The 16,547-nt window shown below is 38.6% G+C and overlaps 1 protein-coding gene across 9 annotated transcripts in view; it reads right to left on the reverse strand.

Moving 5' to 3' along the window:
- ATXN7L1 (ataxin 7 like 1) overlaps positions 1-16,547 on the reverse strand; it is a 197,570-nt gene that overhangs the window by 125,238 nt on the left and 55,785 nt on the right. For 8 of the 9 annotated variants that reach the window (XR_007769808.1, XR_007769810.1, XM_050925341.1 and 5 more), the window contains exon 3: positions 14,073-14,177. The exons of the other annotated variant lie outside the window; for it this stretch is intronic. Coding sequence is in view for 6 of the 8 variants with exons in the window: in XM_050925341.1 (XP_050781298.1) it covers positions 14,073-14,177 (105 nt within the window). In the remaining 2 variants the exon portion in view is untranslated. The remainder of the gene's footprint in view (positions 1-14,072; positions 14,178-16,547) is intronic. 9 annotated transcript variants of the gene reach the window in all.

Genomic DNA, 16,547 nt, shown 5'->3' on the forward strand with positions numbered 1-16,547 from the left:
GAAGCGAAGCGGCGACTGCGCGGTGGAACCTCCGGGCAACCAGCGATGCGCTGACCCAGGGCAACCCCTAGGCTGCTGGCTGCTGGCAGCGTGCTGACCCAGGGGAACCCCTGGGCTGTGCGCTGACCCAAGAGAACCCCTGGGCTGCCAGCAGCAGTGCGCTGACCCAGGGGAACCCCTGGGCTGTGCACTGACCCAGGGGAACCCCTGGGCTGCCGGCAGCAGTGCGCTGACCCAGGGGAACCCCTGGGCTGTGTGCTGACCCAGGGGAACCCCTGGGCTGCCGGCAGCAGTGTGCTGACGCAGGGGAACCCCTGGGCTGTGCACTGACCCAGGGGAACCCCTGGGCTGCCGGCGGCAGCTCAGACTCCCTCTCCCTCCCAGGGCAGCGGCTGCTCAAACACTTTAAAAAAAACTGGGGGGACCACCTAGTCCACTTAAATGGTAGCACCGGCTCTGAATAAGCCTCCCAGAAATCTCTGTTAATTCCACAGAACACTATATAGTAAACAAATATTCCAGGTTGAAGGTATCACCAGTCACACAAATTCAAACAATCATTGAGGAAGATTTTCTAAATTCAATTGAGACAGCTTTAGAAATAGAGGCGGTTTTGGTTGTGTGAAGCTGAATGCTCAAAAATACAAACCAGTCAGGGGAATATCTTCAACATTATCTTTTAAAAAGCTCTCTCATTATATATCATGTAATGAATTATGTTTTAATTTATTTAGATAAATGTAGCAATTTTATTTAAAAACCCTGGCCTACAGTATTTTCTAGCTTGTCTCTAATGAATATATTTTAGAACAAAAGTCCCAATTCAATATTTTTTTAAAAATTTGCTATGATTTATTACACTAATATCAACAGCTAAGCAAAATAGCATTAAGCTATTAAACCAATTATATGATTCACTGCAGGATTCTGAAATAATAACTAGACAGAGCAGCATTAGTTGCATGTAAAATATTGCAAATTTTAAGTACAGTATTTCACGCATTCAAATATAATGTTTTGCATATATTTGGCAGTACTCAGAACTCCTAATGTAGTACTAGTGGAATAAACAGAACCCATTAGCTTTAGAAAATACATATTTGTATGAGGCAGGAAATAAATCAATCTTACTGTGATCAAAGAAAAAAAATACCAGCAATACAGACCATTTCTTACGCACTTAGAGCAAAAATAATCTGAAGTAGGTAAAACAGCCTTCTCAAAGGAAAAATGTAATCCACCAATAGCCAACTAGGACAAAACTATCACTTAACCATTGAGCTTTGTTCTAGCTAGCCCTCTGTGGATTACAATAAAGCTGTTTTACCTGCTTTACAATATGTTTGAAAGACATGACTTAGTAAAATATTTTGTTGTAAATCAGGCAGACATCACCCAAAAGCATGAAGAACTGCTTCTGGTTTGGTTTTGTTTTTTAAAGTTCTGTTGTGTGTGTATTTTTATTAAAGTAATTTTCTCAATTTTGGTGTGTTTCCCTATTTGATTTGAGTCTAATCACACCTATCTCTGCAAAAGTACACTCGATGGATGAGAGGGTAACAAGTAGCTTCTTCCCTCACAGTGTACCATAACTGGGCTGCAGACGTTGGCAATGGTAAGGGAAGTGGTAGCACCTAGCATTGCCTACTGCATAACAGACCATCAAAGAAGATGTTTCTGGGTGGGGACAAACCACCATCCCACTTCTCTCTCCACTCACCATTGTATATTGTAGAAGTTTTGGTGATCGGGCACTGAGACGGAAGGTAGACCAGAATTCATACATATGTTCTGTGGGAAATAAAATATATGGGTTGTAGTGCCACCATGCATTTCTGTTTCAATAGCACTCAGCATACGAACCAGGAAATACAGTTTAGAAAACTGCCGAACAAATTCCTATTTCCAGGTTTATATGCACGTAACATTTTACTAGGAATTCGAGGGTAACCCGTGTGTGCAATGTACATTAGTGACTAATCCAAATACTAACTATATTTCCTGCATTGTCAAACTATCACCTGCACAGTTTGTCAGAGCAAGGACCAAATCTTTTATGTTGATCATATACAAGGTAAGTAAAAGGATGGAAGGACAAAGTACATTTGCTTTGAAGAAACTTAGCATCTCTGCATACAGTAGAAATAATGATCTCATACTTGGGTCTTTAGCAAATGCAAAATCAGGATCAGAGTCACCTTCTATACAGTATGTTTCAATTTGATATAATGTTTTGATCTGGCTTGTTTTTAACTTGTATCTATTTATGATTTTATGCTCTCACAAGTCAGGAATTCACAAAACTATTAATAAAAAACCCAACACAGTTCTGCTGTATGTTAAAAAGACATCTTGATGGATGTTGGCACCAGACCAGAGATGGGAAAACAAGTATCTTCCATTATCGTGCTATACATCAATACATCTATGCCCAGGTGATCTCAGTCTAGTTCATAGTGGACAAGTCCATACCACAAAAACCACTACAACTGGAAATTAATGGACATCCTTTTTGGCAGTCTCAGCAGAGAGGCCAAGGATTGGAAAATGAACTCCTCGTGAATCTCACCAGGCCGGTATGGTGGCACATTGGCAGAATCATGTTAAAAAACCTGCATGTGCTGTACCTGCTATGGCAATAAACACAAGGCTTCAGACTCTAGTGATATAAATCCAACATCTTTCACAGCATTAAATTCACAATCCAAGTTTTAAAATAAATTTTGTAAATCACTACTAAACAAATTAATGAAATTCTTCCTTTTTATATCGGTGGTTCTACTAGTGCTGTCACAACACAACCAATCCACCAAGAGTTCTCAACATAACAATATGGGATATTATAGGGGTTCACATTTTCAGTCTCAAAACAAAAGTGCTATTTGGACTACTTGCTGGAAATACAGTATGCATTTTTATATATATACTCCAAATAATTGATATCTGAAAGAATGTATTTGGTGTGTAAAACATAGCAAGTGATTAAATTTTAAACTAAAGAAAACAGGGATTTCAATGGGATTCTGCCTTTAAAATTGAAGCTTGCACTGACTTTTGTAACCTTTTACACAACAACTAGATTAAAAGAACATTAACTTTGCAAAGTCAAGCATTCAAAAGCTAGAAATGCCAAAACTGAGGTTGTCTGTGCAAACTTAATTTGGCCTACTTGTGTGCATGCATTATCTGAAATCAGTCTTATAAAGTGGTGTATTGTGCAACTTTAATAGAGGTGTCAACAGCCCAACCTATAATTCAATATTTGCCAGAGAATTTTATTTCTATTTCCCCAAAAGCAATAGTTATTCTGTCAAACAACAGTTGAAAGTATGATGCTCTAAACTCAGCCTGTAAATTATAATGTACAAGAGATTAAACTTAAACCTAATGCTACCCCTGAAGTTCAACAGCTGAGTCCTATAAACGGATACCCCTTCAGAGAGCAATCCTTTTTGCCAGGTACTATTTAAAACTACAGTTCTATTAAAAACCTTGCCTGAGACACAAATTACTAGGGATATCTATCTCCCTCTCACCCAATTACTATGATGTAGAGTTCAAACATGCCCCATATTAGTTTAATGCAGATATGGATGGCTTGTGCAAGGCTTTCAAGATCACTTAAATCCTGCAGCCAGGCTATGCATGAATGGGGGTTTTGAAGCAAGTGGCTTTTGTTTTATGCAGGCCAGCTTGGAGGGCTGATTTGGGACCAGTCAAAATAAGAGGTCATGCAATCTGGGATTCTGCAGATGTAGCGGTCCTAAACACCCCACCCCTCTAGCTGGCATTCTAACCTCATATTAGAGCAGTGGGTGGGGGGTTTGCGCTGCAGCCCAGTGCCTTGGCCTCAGGCAGGAGCAGATATCACCTTCTCAATCTGTCTCTCATAGAGAGAAATTGCTTGTGCAATTCCTAATTCAAAGTAAATGAAATGAAAAATAGTGGGCAAAAAAACAACAAAAACCAAAACACATACACACCCCCCAAAACCTCTATGTGTACTAAATTATCCAGAATACATAAACGTAAAAATTAATACACCAAAAAAAAGTAAGGTTAGGGCATGCTCTTGGCAGCTAACTAAATGTCAGCCAACTCTGCCAGACTTGACATAAAGCAAGTGGAATGAGGCTAGTTTTTGTTATTTCAGTCTTATGTGGAGTGAAAATCTAGCCTCAACATGACAATACAAAAAGAAAAAAATTGGCATATGCTTAACATCTTTGTATTGCAAGTCTTGACAAGGTAATTAAATGATCATATGTATTAGTGAAAAACACCATGTACGAATGAGAAACCATCAAACTTCCTTTTTTCATCAAGAATACAAGCGCTTTTCTTTCCTTGACAAAGGTCATAATACACTGGACAAAACATTAACAATTAGAGAAAACAGTAATTTCATTAGTAGAGATGATACACTTGATAGATTTACTTTTTCACAGTTTCGATGCTGTTTCTAATAAAATATGACACTGATAATATCAGAATGCTTATGAGAAACAAAAAATAGTTATGTTCTGGTTCACTGGCTCTCAAATGAATGTTTGCTGAGGCCGCCATTTTGACAGTTAAAATATTATATTAGGGACAGCCTAGTGACATGGTCATTTGGAAGTGTTGTAAATAAAATAATTGTAAAGAATAATATGTATTTAATTAATGAAATATAGGGCCATATCACAAAACAGTTGATTTTCCTGTTGAACAAAAAGTACTAAAGGTGTGACGAATTTACCATCTGAAAATGGTTTGTGATGCAACACAATGCAATAACTTGCCTTGAGTGTTGCCAGATGGAATTCATCATTTTGGGGAAGAAAGTCCTTCCGTTTCTTTTGTTCTTGAAGTGTCTCACTTCTGATTTTACCCAAGAGCTTTTTATAGGAAAAAATGTCACCATAGTTTTTCTTCACTTCTGATTAATGAGTGTTATAATGATGCTGCCCAGTGTACGATTTCACCTGATGAAGTGCTGTTTTATATATTGCACAAATCATTATAGTTTCAGATGAATTTTGTTTCAACAAAAACTAAATACTTGTCTTCCCACTCACTCTAAAACACCCTCTTTTCCTCGTGTATGTCACGGTTATGGTTTGCAGAAGGTGGTGCTGACAAGTCAGAGTTACCTTTGTCACTGATATTAGATTCAGTGTGAGCTGGTCACTTCTATGCTTCCTTTTCAGCAGGAAGGTTTTTTATGTCCATAGTGGTACACAAGGAATGTGAAGCTGCTACTGTGGTTGGGGCTGCCTTGACTAGTGGGTTCCTCTGAGCTGGAACCCTTGGGGAGGCTTCTGGAGGCCACACACTCAGGCTGCTCCTTGGGCCTGTCCTTGGTTCCTGTGCTCCATGGTCCTCTGTGTCCCTGCAACATCTGCCACCTGCGCTCTCTCCCAGCTGGACCCCTAAGTTCACTGCAGCGTGTACAGTCCTGCACCTGCACTCCCTGGCTGACACTGCCCCAGAGCTGTTTCTGGGGCTCAGCTCCCCAGCAGCAGCAGCAGCAGCAGCACCGCCACTACTGTGCAGTCTCTCCTGGACAACATCTTCCCACTTGTGTCTTGCTCCTCCCCCTACAAGGTGACTATTTCAGAGCTGGTCAGGTGGTACCTTAGTGAGTGACACTCCCCTTCAATGGAAGGCAAGCAGGGAAACAATGATGTCTGGTGAATCAGGGCATGCCAGCGCCCCCTTGACAATGAGCCAAAGGGGGTAGCAAGAGAGGGCAGGTTCCTTCCCACAGCCAGAGGCAGCAGCCCCATAAAGTATAACGAAATATCACCAGGCCTACCTTGGGCTTGGGAACTGCTTTAAGGAGCAGAGCCAGGGGCCGCAGCAAGGAGTTTGGAGAATGGGCTCTGGGACCGCAGAAGTCACAGTAAATGCACTTGAGAGTCACTGTTCTAGTTCAATGTACGGCGAGTGAACCATTTCTCATTCACTTTACAGCTCAGCCTTCTTCCTCTGAATCACAGTTCATTAAATTCTACTGTACCACCATCACTCTGCAAAATAGCTAATCTTACATGCATTCAGAATATAATCTCTTTGAAGATATAAGTAATTATTTCAAGGGAGAAAGGATTTTATATTCTAGACTACTGTAGGGTATCCTAGATATTTTTTTAAAAAATGTTTCTGTAGTAAAGAGATCAAATGAAAGATTATCCCCTACGCACATCTTGTGAAAAAACAGGTATGCCAACCTTAGCTTTCATAATTAGAGAGTGACAAATCAGGTGTGCATGATCTCCCCGACCTGTCACCATACTCTTATATAATGAGAGTCTCTGCCCCTAATTAAAGGCATATGGTAAAATGACCTTGCAGATAGGAAGCACAGAATAAAATCACACCACAGAAGTAAATAATGGAGAAGACCCTCTAGGTCATCTAGTCCTTCTCTGCCAAAGCAGGATTATTCTCAGGTGTACTTACTAATATTTTGTCCTGCCTTGTTGTAATTACCTAAGTAATGGGACTTCCACCACTTCCCTGGAACCTACTTCCCAGCCTCCAAACTCACTGCTGGAAAGCTTTTCTTGACAGTCTGCCTGCCTAAATTTTGCTTTCTTAAATTTCAGTTTAACAACTCCTAAATATGCCACCATTTATTAGCCTAAACATTTCATGTTCCTCTTTGGTGTTTACAGTCTACAAATATATTTGTATTTATATATTATTTAGATTCGTACAAAAGTTAAAAGGGGCACCTATCCAGAGCTCAGCCAAGAAAAATATATTTACCGTAACTCAGTCTTTCCTCAAATCAGTCCCCACAACCCCCTACAAAGTTTTGTTGCTCTTCTCTGAGCGTGTTCCAGTTAATCAATACATTTATGATAACAAACTTCTTAGTACTTCCAGGGGCAGTCACAGCCGAGGTGTAGTTATACTGAACAATTATCTTCCTACTCCACAGCATACAACTTCAGATAGCTTAACAAATGTATACCTCATTTTCCCCCAGCGTTATTATCCACAGTCTTTCATTATACTGCTTTCTAAATTTCTCCCTCCAATTGAATATCTATGCTTCAATTTAGTTTTTCCTCACATGTTACTAGCTGGTTTCTCTTCCAAGTTGAGGCTAATTTTATTTTCTGCCCATCTCCCTTTAGGGATAGGGTATTCTTGCAGTTGCAGCAAAGAACTGAAGTGCACAAAAGCTGCACTCTGTCTGGGGCTATGCAACAGGCTTCCTGTGTAATCTTGGGCATGTCACCTTACCTCTCTGTCCCTCCATTTCCGTAAAGTGCTTTGAAATCTTTGAATGGAAGGCACTATAGATCTGTAAACTATTACCATCTACAGATTTAATTTGCTAGTAGTTCCTTCTTCTAGACCATTGCTAACCCAAACCGATCCCTGCAGTACTCCACATCTCCCCAAACATGATACTTCACCATTTATCACCACACTAAGTTCCTTCAGTCAGTTTTGAATGTAAGATTTTGACATTATATCATACAATTTCCTAAATTCCAGTAATTTTATATCTACCACTTTCCCTTCACTCACTAAGTTTCTTTTATCATAAAAAAAGTCATCCAATTGGTCTGACAAGTTCTATTCTTTTTATAAACCTATTCTGCTTGTTGTTCATGGCTCCACTGCCACCTGTTAAGACAGATTTTCATTTAAAAGGGAAAGACTGACTTACAGGGCTGTTATTGTTAGGATCATCATTTCATTGTTTTTGATCATTGGAACTACATTTATTTCTCTTTCATTTTCTGTTATAATCCCAGTTTTTTATTATTTAAAACTGGCTGAGAACGGGAAAGAAAAGGGGAAAGGGAGAGAAAGGTATCTAATGGAGAACTGCAAGAATCCAATCTTATTTAATAAGGGGCATATGAACAGGATTCTAGTTAATGAAAGTCATGTGGACAAACCTCTCACACGGTGGATTACTAGCTCAAAAAAATCTTCTACAAAAAGAGATGTCTAGAAAGAGAGCGCATTGAGGACATGATGCCCGCCCGCCCGCCCATCCACCCATCACCACAAGGAGTACTGTGTTGCCCCCCAAGTGTGTTCCAAGATGCCACTAAGGCCAGCATATAATAGCCAAGATGTCAGTCTCAAACGTCTGTCTTCCATATGGTAAAGTGCACTGAACTACATTACCAGTCTCACAACTAGATGACATCATTTAAAACTACTTTTTGCAGAAGCAGCCACAACTATATGCTTGCAGCACTGGATATTCATGCATATAAAACGTACACAGATTAAATAGTTTTAAAAGTCTAAAGCTGGATAACTCAGTGCAATAGTACAACATACTTGTTATTCAGGACAACGGCATTCACGAATAGACCCCAGGCTCAATGCCTGGATTGAAGGCACATTCTGACTGATACGATGCCACTTGCAAATGGTTTCAGAGCAAAACTGGCATGAACCTCGGTATCTGGAGTACTGAAACTGAAGAGCAACTCAAGCAAAAATGTATTTCAATTATGTAGCTATATACGCTATTATGCATTTGTCAATGAAAGCCATTTTTGTGTTTCAGTTATGCTTTAGTTTCACATGCACATTCTCTCATCCAGATAGTACTTTCCTCTCCATTACTTCCACATCATGGTCTGCTGCAACCCTAACGCCTGCAACTCTGACTCCCTCTGATATTTAGTTTTTGAAATTATACTAAAGAAGGAAACTAGCAGAAACACAAGACAAGAAAAAACCTTGTGAGAACACCAAGCTTCATTCTGTTTCTATGTCAGCACTAAAAGGCAAACCCTACAGTAATAGAGACTCCTAAAGAAATCCAAAAATAGAAGAGAAAACTAAACACCTTAACTATAACTGGCCTTGCCTTTTTCACTCTCTGAACCTAACATTATAATAATGCCTTTGAACTATTTATTTGAAAACAACAACATAGTTACTAACATTTAAAAAACACAAAACAAAAACACCCAAATCTTTTTACTAAGATTTTTAAATAAAAATGCAAAAGTGAGTATTTTTCAGTTTTTCCACCATGTGAAAAAGAGAGGGTTCTCCCAGTCGGTCACATTACAATAATCTAAAATTACAATTAAAAAAATAAATGCTCAAATGAATCTGCAGATTAGAAAATTAGTAATGCAAAAATACCTGATAAAATTCAGGGTTTACATTATACAGATGTCCTACAGTTAGTGTAGAGGAGGAGTAAAGAGAAAAAAGGCAAAACTTACAAACCAACGCTTTGCTGGTTTTTTTCCTGCATACCTAGGACAGCCAATAATAGTGGCTTCTACGGTGATTTGTTTTCCTCTTTCTCTGCCTTCTCCACACCTTTAGAGTTGTAGCTCATGACATGCAAGACCCTATGTTTCAAACTCAATTGAACAGTGTAAAGTATCCTCATATCCTCCTACTGAGGTGTTCGGTGTCTGTGAATTCAGACACAGTAGAACAGGGCACACTGCTACACACTGCAATTGAACAAAATTGATTCATCAAATTAGTTCCAAGGCTTTCCAGAACTCAAAATAAAGTAATATTGAAAAAGGGTAAATATTTACAATACCAGAGCAGACCAATGGCCCGTCTATTTCAATTTCCCGTTTGCCAGTGGCCAGTTTCAGATACTTCCGAGGAAAGAGTAAACCCCCACATAATGGACAATGCTGCAATGACATGCCCTTTGGAAAAGACTCTTCCTAGCTCCAAGTAGGTAGTAGATGCCTTCTGTCTAATCACACGAGATTTTATAATCAATTTTATCCTAGCTAGTGTAAATGTATATTTAACATAAATTCAACCTTTTTTTGAACTACTGGCCACATGTTAATTATGCCTTGTATAAAAGAGTACTTAAGAGTTTTAAATTTGTTTTTCATTTTCTTAGATTTTTTATTATATGGATGACCTGGGGCTCCCAACTGCCTTTCTCTATGCCACTCATTATATATACTTCTATCACACCACCTCTTATGCATTTCCTCTCTAAACAAACGTGTCCTAATAGTTTTAGTCTCTTCTCACACGGAAATCTTCACATTCATCTATTTATCTGTTGCCCTTCTATAGGCCTATTCTACAATATTTCATTTATATCCTTCTTGAGATGGAGGTATCCAGAATCAAGTACAGTATTCTATGTGATGGCACACTGGAAAGTTAGACAGTGATATAATATTTTCAAATAGTGTCATTCCTTTTTATAATGGAGTTAAACATTTTGTTGCTTTTTTAGATCATTGCCGCACACTGAGAGGAAGTTTTTATTGAGCTATGCAGAGTGACACACAGTTCTTTTCTCATGAGTGATAACTTACTAGGACCCAAAGTGCACCATGAGTCAAATTACCCCTTTCAATGAGCATTACCTTGCACTTATCTACAGTGAATTTCACGTGCCATCATGTTGTCTAATTGCCTAGCTTTAGGTCTCTTCGGAATTCCTTATTCTCTAGTTGACTTTTCTAAATAATTGCATCATCTGCAACTTCTGCCAACTTCACATCATTGGCTCAATGATTAATAAACTAAACACTGATATTAGTTATGGAATCTTGAGGCTTCCCGCTGTTAACCTTCCTGCATGTTTACAATCGGCCACGTTTCCTGATATATATCTTCTGTCTCAGAGACAGTTTTTAATCTACGAAACAACTTCACCATTCATTTTGTGACTTGATTTCTTAACTTCTTGCGAGCGACCATAAACGTCTCTTAAAAATCATCACAATAGAAAAAAATGAGAACATACAGAGATACTATCTGAGCACCTCAAAACAGTAAACTTTGCCTGTTACCTATCTGTAAAATGGGGATATTATTTCTCTACATCACAGGGCTATTGCAAGGATGAGAGTCATTTTAAGAGACTTACCCAAAGATACACAGGAAGTCTGTGCCAGAGATGTGAATCAATATATCCAGAGTCCCAATCTTGTGCCTTAACCATAAGACCATCCTTACTTCGTCAACTATTTTGCTGACTGTCTTAAATCATTCCAAAAGATGGGGCAAAAACTCTTTATATAAGCTATGCTGGTTTGTGTCTACTTTACAATACAAGGTGTTTTATAATTTTATTTGTTATATACCTATAACAGTACTATACCTAGTACTGAAGTAAGGCTCAAAAGTCTGTAGTTCCCAGGCATGCCTAGCACCTTTTTAAAAGAAAAGTAGCTTGGCTAACCTTCTCTCTTTGAGTATAGTACATGATTTTAATTATATATACTTTTTTTGTTACCAGCTCAGCCGTTCCGTTCTTAAGTTCCTTCAGAATTCTGGCCTTAGCGACCTGTTGCTTTTTAAATGATCATTTTGTTCCAGCACCTTTTGTCAGCTCAGTTTCTTGCAGTCACTCATCTTTATCCACAAAGAATAGGTCTGGATAGGTATTCAAAATTCCTCTGCAGTGACTACAGAGCAAAAAACTAATTAACTTCTCAGCAATGTCCTTAACTACACAGGGTTTCTCTCTTTTACTCCATGGTAGTCTAGCACATCTACTGACCTGCATGGAGGCTTCCTGTTTCTGACATACTTGAAGAATTTCTTGTTGTTTGCTGATCAGCTTTGGCTATTAGCTGTTAAAATTCCCTCTTGACCCCCCTAATTTCCATTTTACAATTTACCTGTCATAGTTTACTTTCCTTGTTACTGAATTCACCATGCTGGATTTCCAGGTGACAGATGCCCTTCAGACATGCGTAAAATCTGGTGCATCTTGCCAGATAATGACAAATGCCTTCCTTTTCGCTGAGAAGCATAGGCCATAGTTTCTGTTATGGTAGTATCATATGCTTAAATATCCCCTAATAATTCTAAGGATTTGAATGTAGCTTTTGATTTTAAAGTATTTTTGTCATTATTAGATTCCTCCCTTGTTTACTCTACTAGATTTCCTCATACAGTTTGCTGCACCCCTGTCCCTAAGGATACATATTTGAAAAAATGATGTGTAACTCACATCTTGATGGGGAAACCACAGGACTCTACTACTTTCTCTGGCAAAAAATCTTCTTAATCTGGTTAGTTTTCTCCGACATGCAGGCTAACACTAGATTTATGCCATTCACATTCAATTCCTTTCAAAAACTGCTGCTGCATAATCAGGGCCGGCTCCAGTGTTTTTGCCACCCCAAGTGGCGAAGCGGAGAGAGAAAAAATAAAATAAATAAAATAAAATAAAATAAAATAAAATAAGAGACAGCCGATCGGCGGCACTTCAGCGACAGCTCAATCGCGTTGCTTCATTCTTCAGCGGCAATTCAGCGGCAGCTCAAAGAGGAAAAGAGGGACCGAGGGACCCGCCGCCGAATTACCGTCGAAGACCCAGACATACCGCCCCTTTCCATTGGCCGTCCCAAGCACCTGCTTCTTTTGCTGGTGCCTGGAGCTGGCCCTGTGCATAATTCTGTTGAAACTTCAGTGATCAGATGGAGAAATCAGATTATTGATTTGGGGGGGATATTTTGTTTCTGACAGGGATTATGTATGTTTGCTTAATAGAAAGACGGCCATCTTTCATATTTACTTCAGGTAAACATGTCATGGCTGAAGGCCAGCATGTATCATGCATTCCACAGCAAATAATTTTTAATTATCCTTGTGTGGCAATTCTGCAGCATACACAATTGTTTGTTCTGCATCAAGCCTTTATTAAACACACTGATAAAGTGTTTACAGTTAATGTATCCATGTTATCAGTGACCATGTGTGTAGAGGTCTGTTTACCTTGGGAAAATACAAATATAATGTAGGCTGGAGGCTACCGGGGTGGGGGTGGGGGCGGGAAGTGTGTTCGTTCAAGAAAAATTACTAGTTACAACCCTGGAATTGGTCCTTTAAAAATAATTACGTTTGTGACCTATGCGTCTAGGTTTTGAATTTTCATGAAGTTGGTATTGGAGCCTCAAGATACTCATGATTTCAGATCTTGTCCTTTCCACAAGATACTCAATGCGGCATTCATTTATTATGCTTTGTTTCACAATTCTAAGTACCTACCATGCAGATCTGTGGCACCTAACTGCCTGCAACATGACTTCAGTTGCTTTCAGTTGGTCTTACACAGATGAATTTCTGCAGTTAACTTTTAGTAAGTGCTCCTCCAAAGTGGAGGTAGTATTTTTACATTTCCTGTTCTACAGATCTGCTGCAGAATTCCACTTACTGAATCGCTTCCTGCATACAAGACTGAACAATACACAGGATCTATGAACTCTGACTGGGTTACCTTCAGTTTTGCTTTCTGATGCATTTTCACCTATCCCTCCTTCAGTACTAGCTACTTTTCATTGTTTTGCAATTCTCTCTCAAATACTAACTTGATTAAATTGAAGTTTTCAGAGGAAAATGTAAGAAACTTTCAGGAATTCATATAAAGCTCATCAGTTTAGTGTCCTGGCCAATCCCGGCCACACCCTGTCACTCCCTTTTATTTATATAAATGAAAACAATGGACAAATAATAAACTATGAGACTAGAACTTGGGGTGAAGATTTGCAGAAAATGCCCAAAAGCAGCTTGCTGGAGCAAAATAAAAAATGCTTTTTCAGCAAAATGAGCTCTGATTTCAGATATCAAAATAAGGATACATTTTGCAATCTTATCATTAGCAGGTTAATTTAGAAAAAGTATTTGCACATTTCTACAACTCCTGGTATTATTAAAGCTTTTGTTGTATACAAGCAACCTGCAACAGATCAACCTTCATTTCAAACTTCCTAAATATAAATCCTTGAGACCTTTTCTTCTGTGTTCTGGTTACAAGTGACCCAACTGCCCAACTTTGACAGAGACCATTTCAAGGTTACATCAAAATAGTTTTGGTCTAGTTAGTATCTAGTTACAGGTATTATCTAATTTGTTATAATAGGTTCAATCTGAGAAGTTTAGCTTCTGGGATAATTATTTTAACTTTCCCTATAAGAAACTCATAGCTGCTTTCAAGCATTTGTGACATTCTGCACTGAAAACAGTCATGATGACAAGAGGATTACCTTTGCAATGCCTCTGTCATGATTGTACGCCATGATTCTTATGAGAACCATACACTGATCTGGCACTGTAATCCAGGAATGAAAATAATCACTTACCGCAGTGCGACTGGAAAACCTGTGGCTTGACTACCTGATTGCAGATATTGCACACTACTAGATAGAAATCGTCATGAGCTGGATAATGGCCAAATAAGTGCATATCTGTGGGAAAGTTAAAAAATATATACAAGAATTAGAAGTTATGCGTTAAGAGTATATTTAAAAGAAATTAAAGATACTGTAGGATTACTAGTATTATACTTGTAAAAACAAAAACTATGTAATATTCTCTGTAAGGACAGTGTTGGTGGTATGTTATCAAAATAGATCTTTGCCAGCTCTTATTTCTATGATCCTTTATTTAAGCTGTGGACAGAACATCTTATTCTGACAATCAGAATACAAGAAGCAGCACCTCTGTCTAAATACTTAATGGAAATAAATATAATACTCAACAACGCACTCAAGAACACGTTGTAAGGAACAGTCCTGCACTGGGAAAGGACTCACAAAATGAAATATTTATAGGTTTTTCCCATCTCTAATTTCTGTTATTATTTCAGCAAACAAGGAGCATGAGTTCTACAGCAGCTAATGACTTAAGAGCTTGGCTCTCTGTAGACTATTAGTAGATTCTGCTTTTTAAGAATTAGAGAGAGGTCTCAGGAGCCAAGGATCTCCAAAACAGCATTCTCCATTGACCAACTGGGAAACTCCATTAAATCTATCAGCGTTAGGTAAATGAGGCCTTTTGTTTTCAGTTTTACTGAAAAATTCCCAGCTTTGACAAAAGCTACTATTTTTACCCATTTTCACCCAAATCTGCACTGCTCAAGTACACAAAAATATTGATTATGTTAAGACAATCCAAAACGTTACATTAGGTAGACATGGTTATGTTAATAATAAATTAGTCTGAGTGTAAAGGCGAGGCTGTCAGTTAAAAGTAAGCAAATGTACTGGAAGAGATACACACATGCACATGTACTTGTACATACAGTTAATGAGCAGTCCATGAAATAAATCACAGCATTAAATTACCTAATACTCTTAGTTTTTTCTATTTGTGGCTTTTTTCTCTCCTCTCCCACCCCCAACACTAACCTCAATATTTACCCAGAGAACTGTGCACCTATTTTCAAAAAATTTTGTAACAGACACTGATAACATTCTGAAGTTTAAAAAAAAACGACTGAAAATGAAAGGCCTCGTAGGTAGGTAATGGTAGATTCTTTTGGGCAAACAATAAATGCACTGCTGGACTGTCAAATGCCTCTCTGAGTATCAACAATGTCAACTGTGGTCCATGCTACTCCTCAGCACAGATCCATGACTTATTCAAAGATGTCACATGATTGTGCCTTAGTACTACGTACTGTATCTGAAAGATCTACTCAAAAGCTTGTAAATGCTGCTTCTAATACAGGTTCCTTGAAAGGTAGCTTTCAATTCAGCACTGTTTTGCCATTTAAATGACAAACTCCATTTACTTAAACTAAAATTAAACATTAAAAAAAAAAAAAACAAAACCTAGTGCAGGACCACCACAAAAATTAAATGGCTCGGAAACACTCAAAATACCAGCAGAGAATGATAAACAGATGAATGTTTAACTATCAATTCTCTAATATATGTGACTTCTCTGCATGTCTTATAACTTATGTTCATTCAAACAAGTAGCTTTTTCAGTGGGTGACTATATTACCAAAGTTGTTTTATTGTTTCTTGATAATGGTAGTGCCAGAATGGTATGTTTTCATTAAAAATTGTGTCATGTTCTGCACTGCCCTGTGGGATAGCCCACAGTTCGATGCCTAGGACTAATATCACTCTTCAGGCTGAAAAAGCTGGGAGTGAGTGTTTTCAGTCTCTCAGAGAGCAAGGGATGGGGAAGAGCAGAGCAGTCTCTCCATGATTCAATAAAGGAGCAGTGTTCTGATTCAGCTATGGTTGGCCAGAACCAGGTCCCTCGCAAGAAGAGATACTAAAGGCCAGGATGTGGAGGAAAGCAAAAGTCCCAGTCTATACTGCTATTACAGAGTCACGAGTTCTGGTTACAACATGGTCAAAGGTTATAGTTCAGATGAAACCTAACCGTGGCCCCTTAACCATGCTAAAGCCTTATACTTTCCAAGGTTTTAGCCTTGTTACTGGGACATAGTTAGACCCTCTCCACACTATAAATAAACCATGTTGTGATTTAACCCCCTAACTAGTTACAGTTTTAGTGCAGATGGGAGCAACATTGCATACTAAACCTTGTTCCTCTTCACAGCTATTTGTTTTACTGGTTGACCAAAGAACAATTTGGCAGGCCATTTTATTTTAATCTCACATCTAATACGGTTATATAATTTTAAGAACTCCGGAGACCATTCCTTCTGCTTTAGCTTGGAGGTTGAAGTTATTGATCTTAAAAACACTTTACATTGCAGTACAGATATAGCAATGCTAAAGCCAGGGGTTTGCTACTGGTGCTCCATTTGTAGACTCACACTGTCAAAACCTTGTAACTCCATGATAAGGATTCCC

Source organism: Gopherus flavomarginatus, chromosome 1 (genome assembly GCF_025201925.1).
Source record: "Gopherus flavomarginatus isolate rGopFla2 chromosome 1, rGopFla2.mat.asm, whole genome shotgun sequence".
NCBI classification, from domain to species: domain Eukaryota; kingdom Metazoa; phylum Chordata; order Testudines; family Testudinidae; genus Gopherus; species Gopherus flavomarginatus.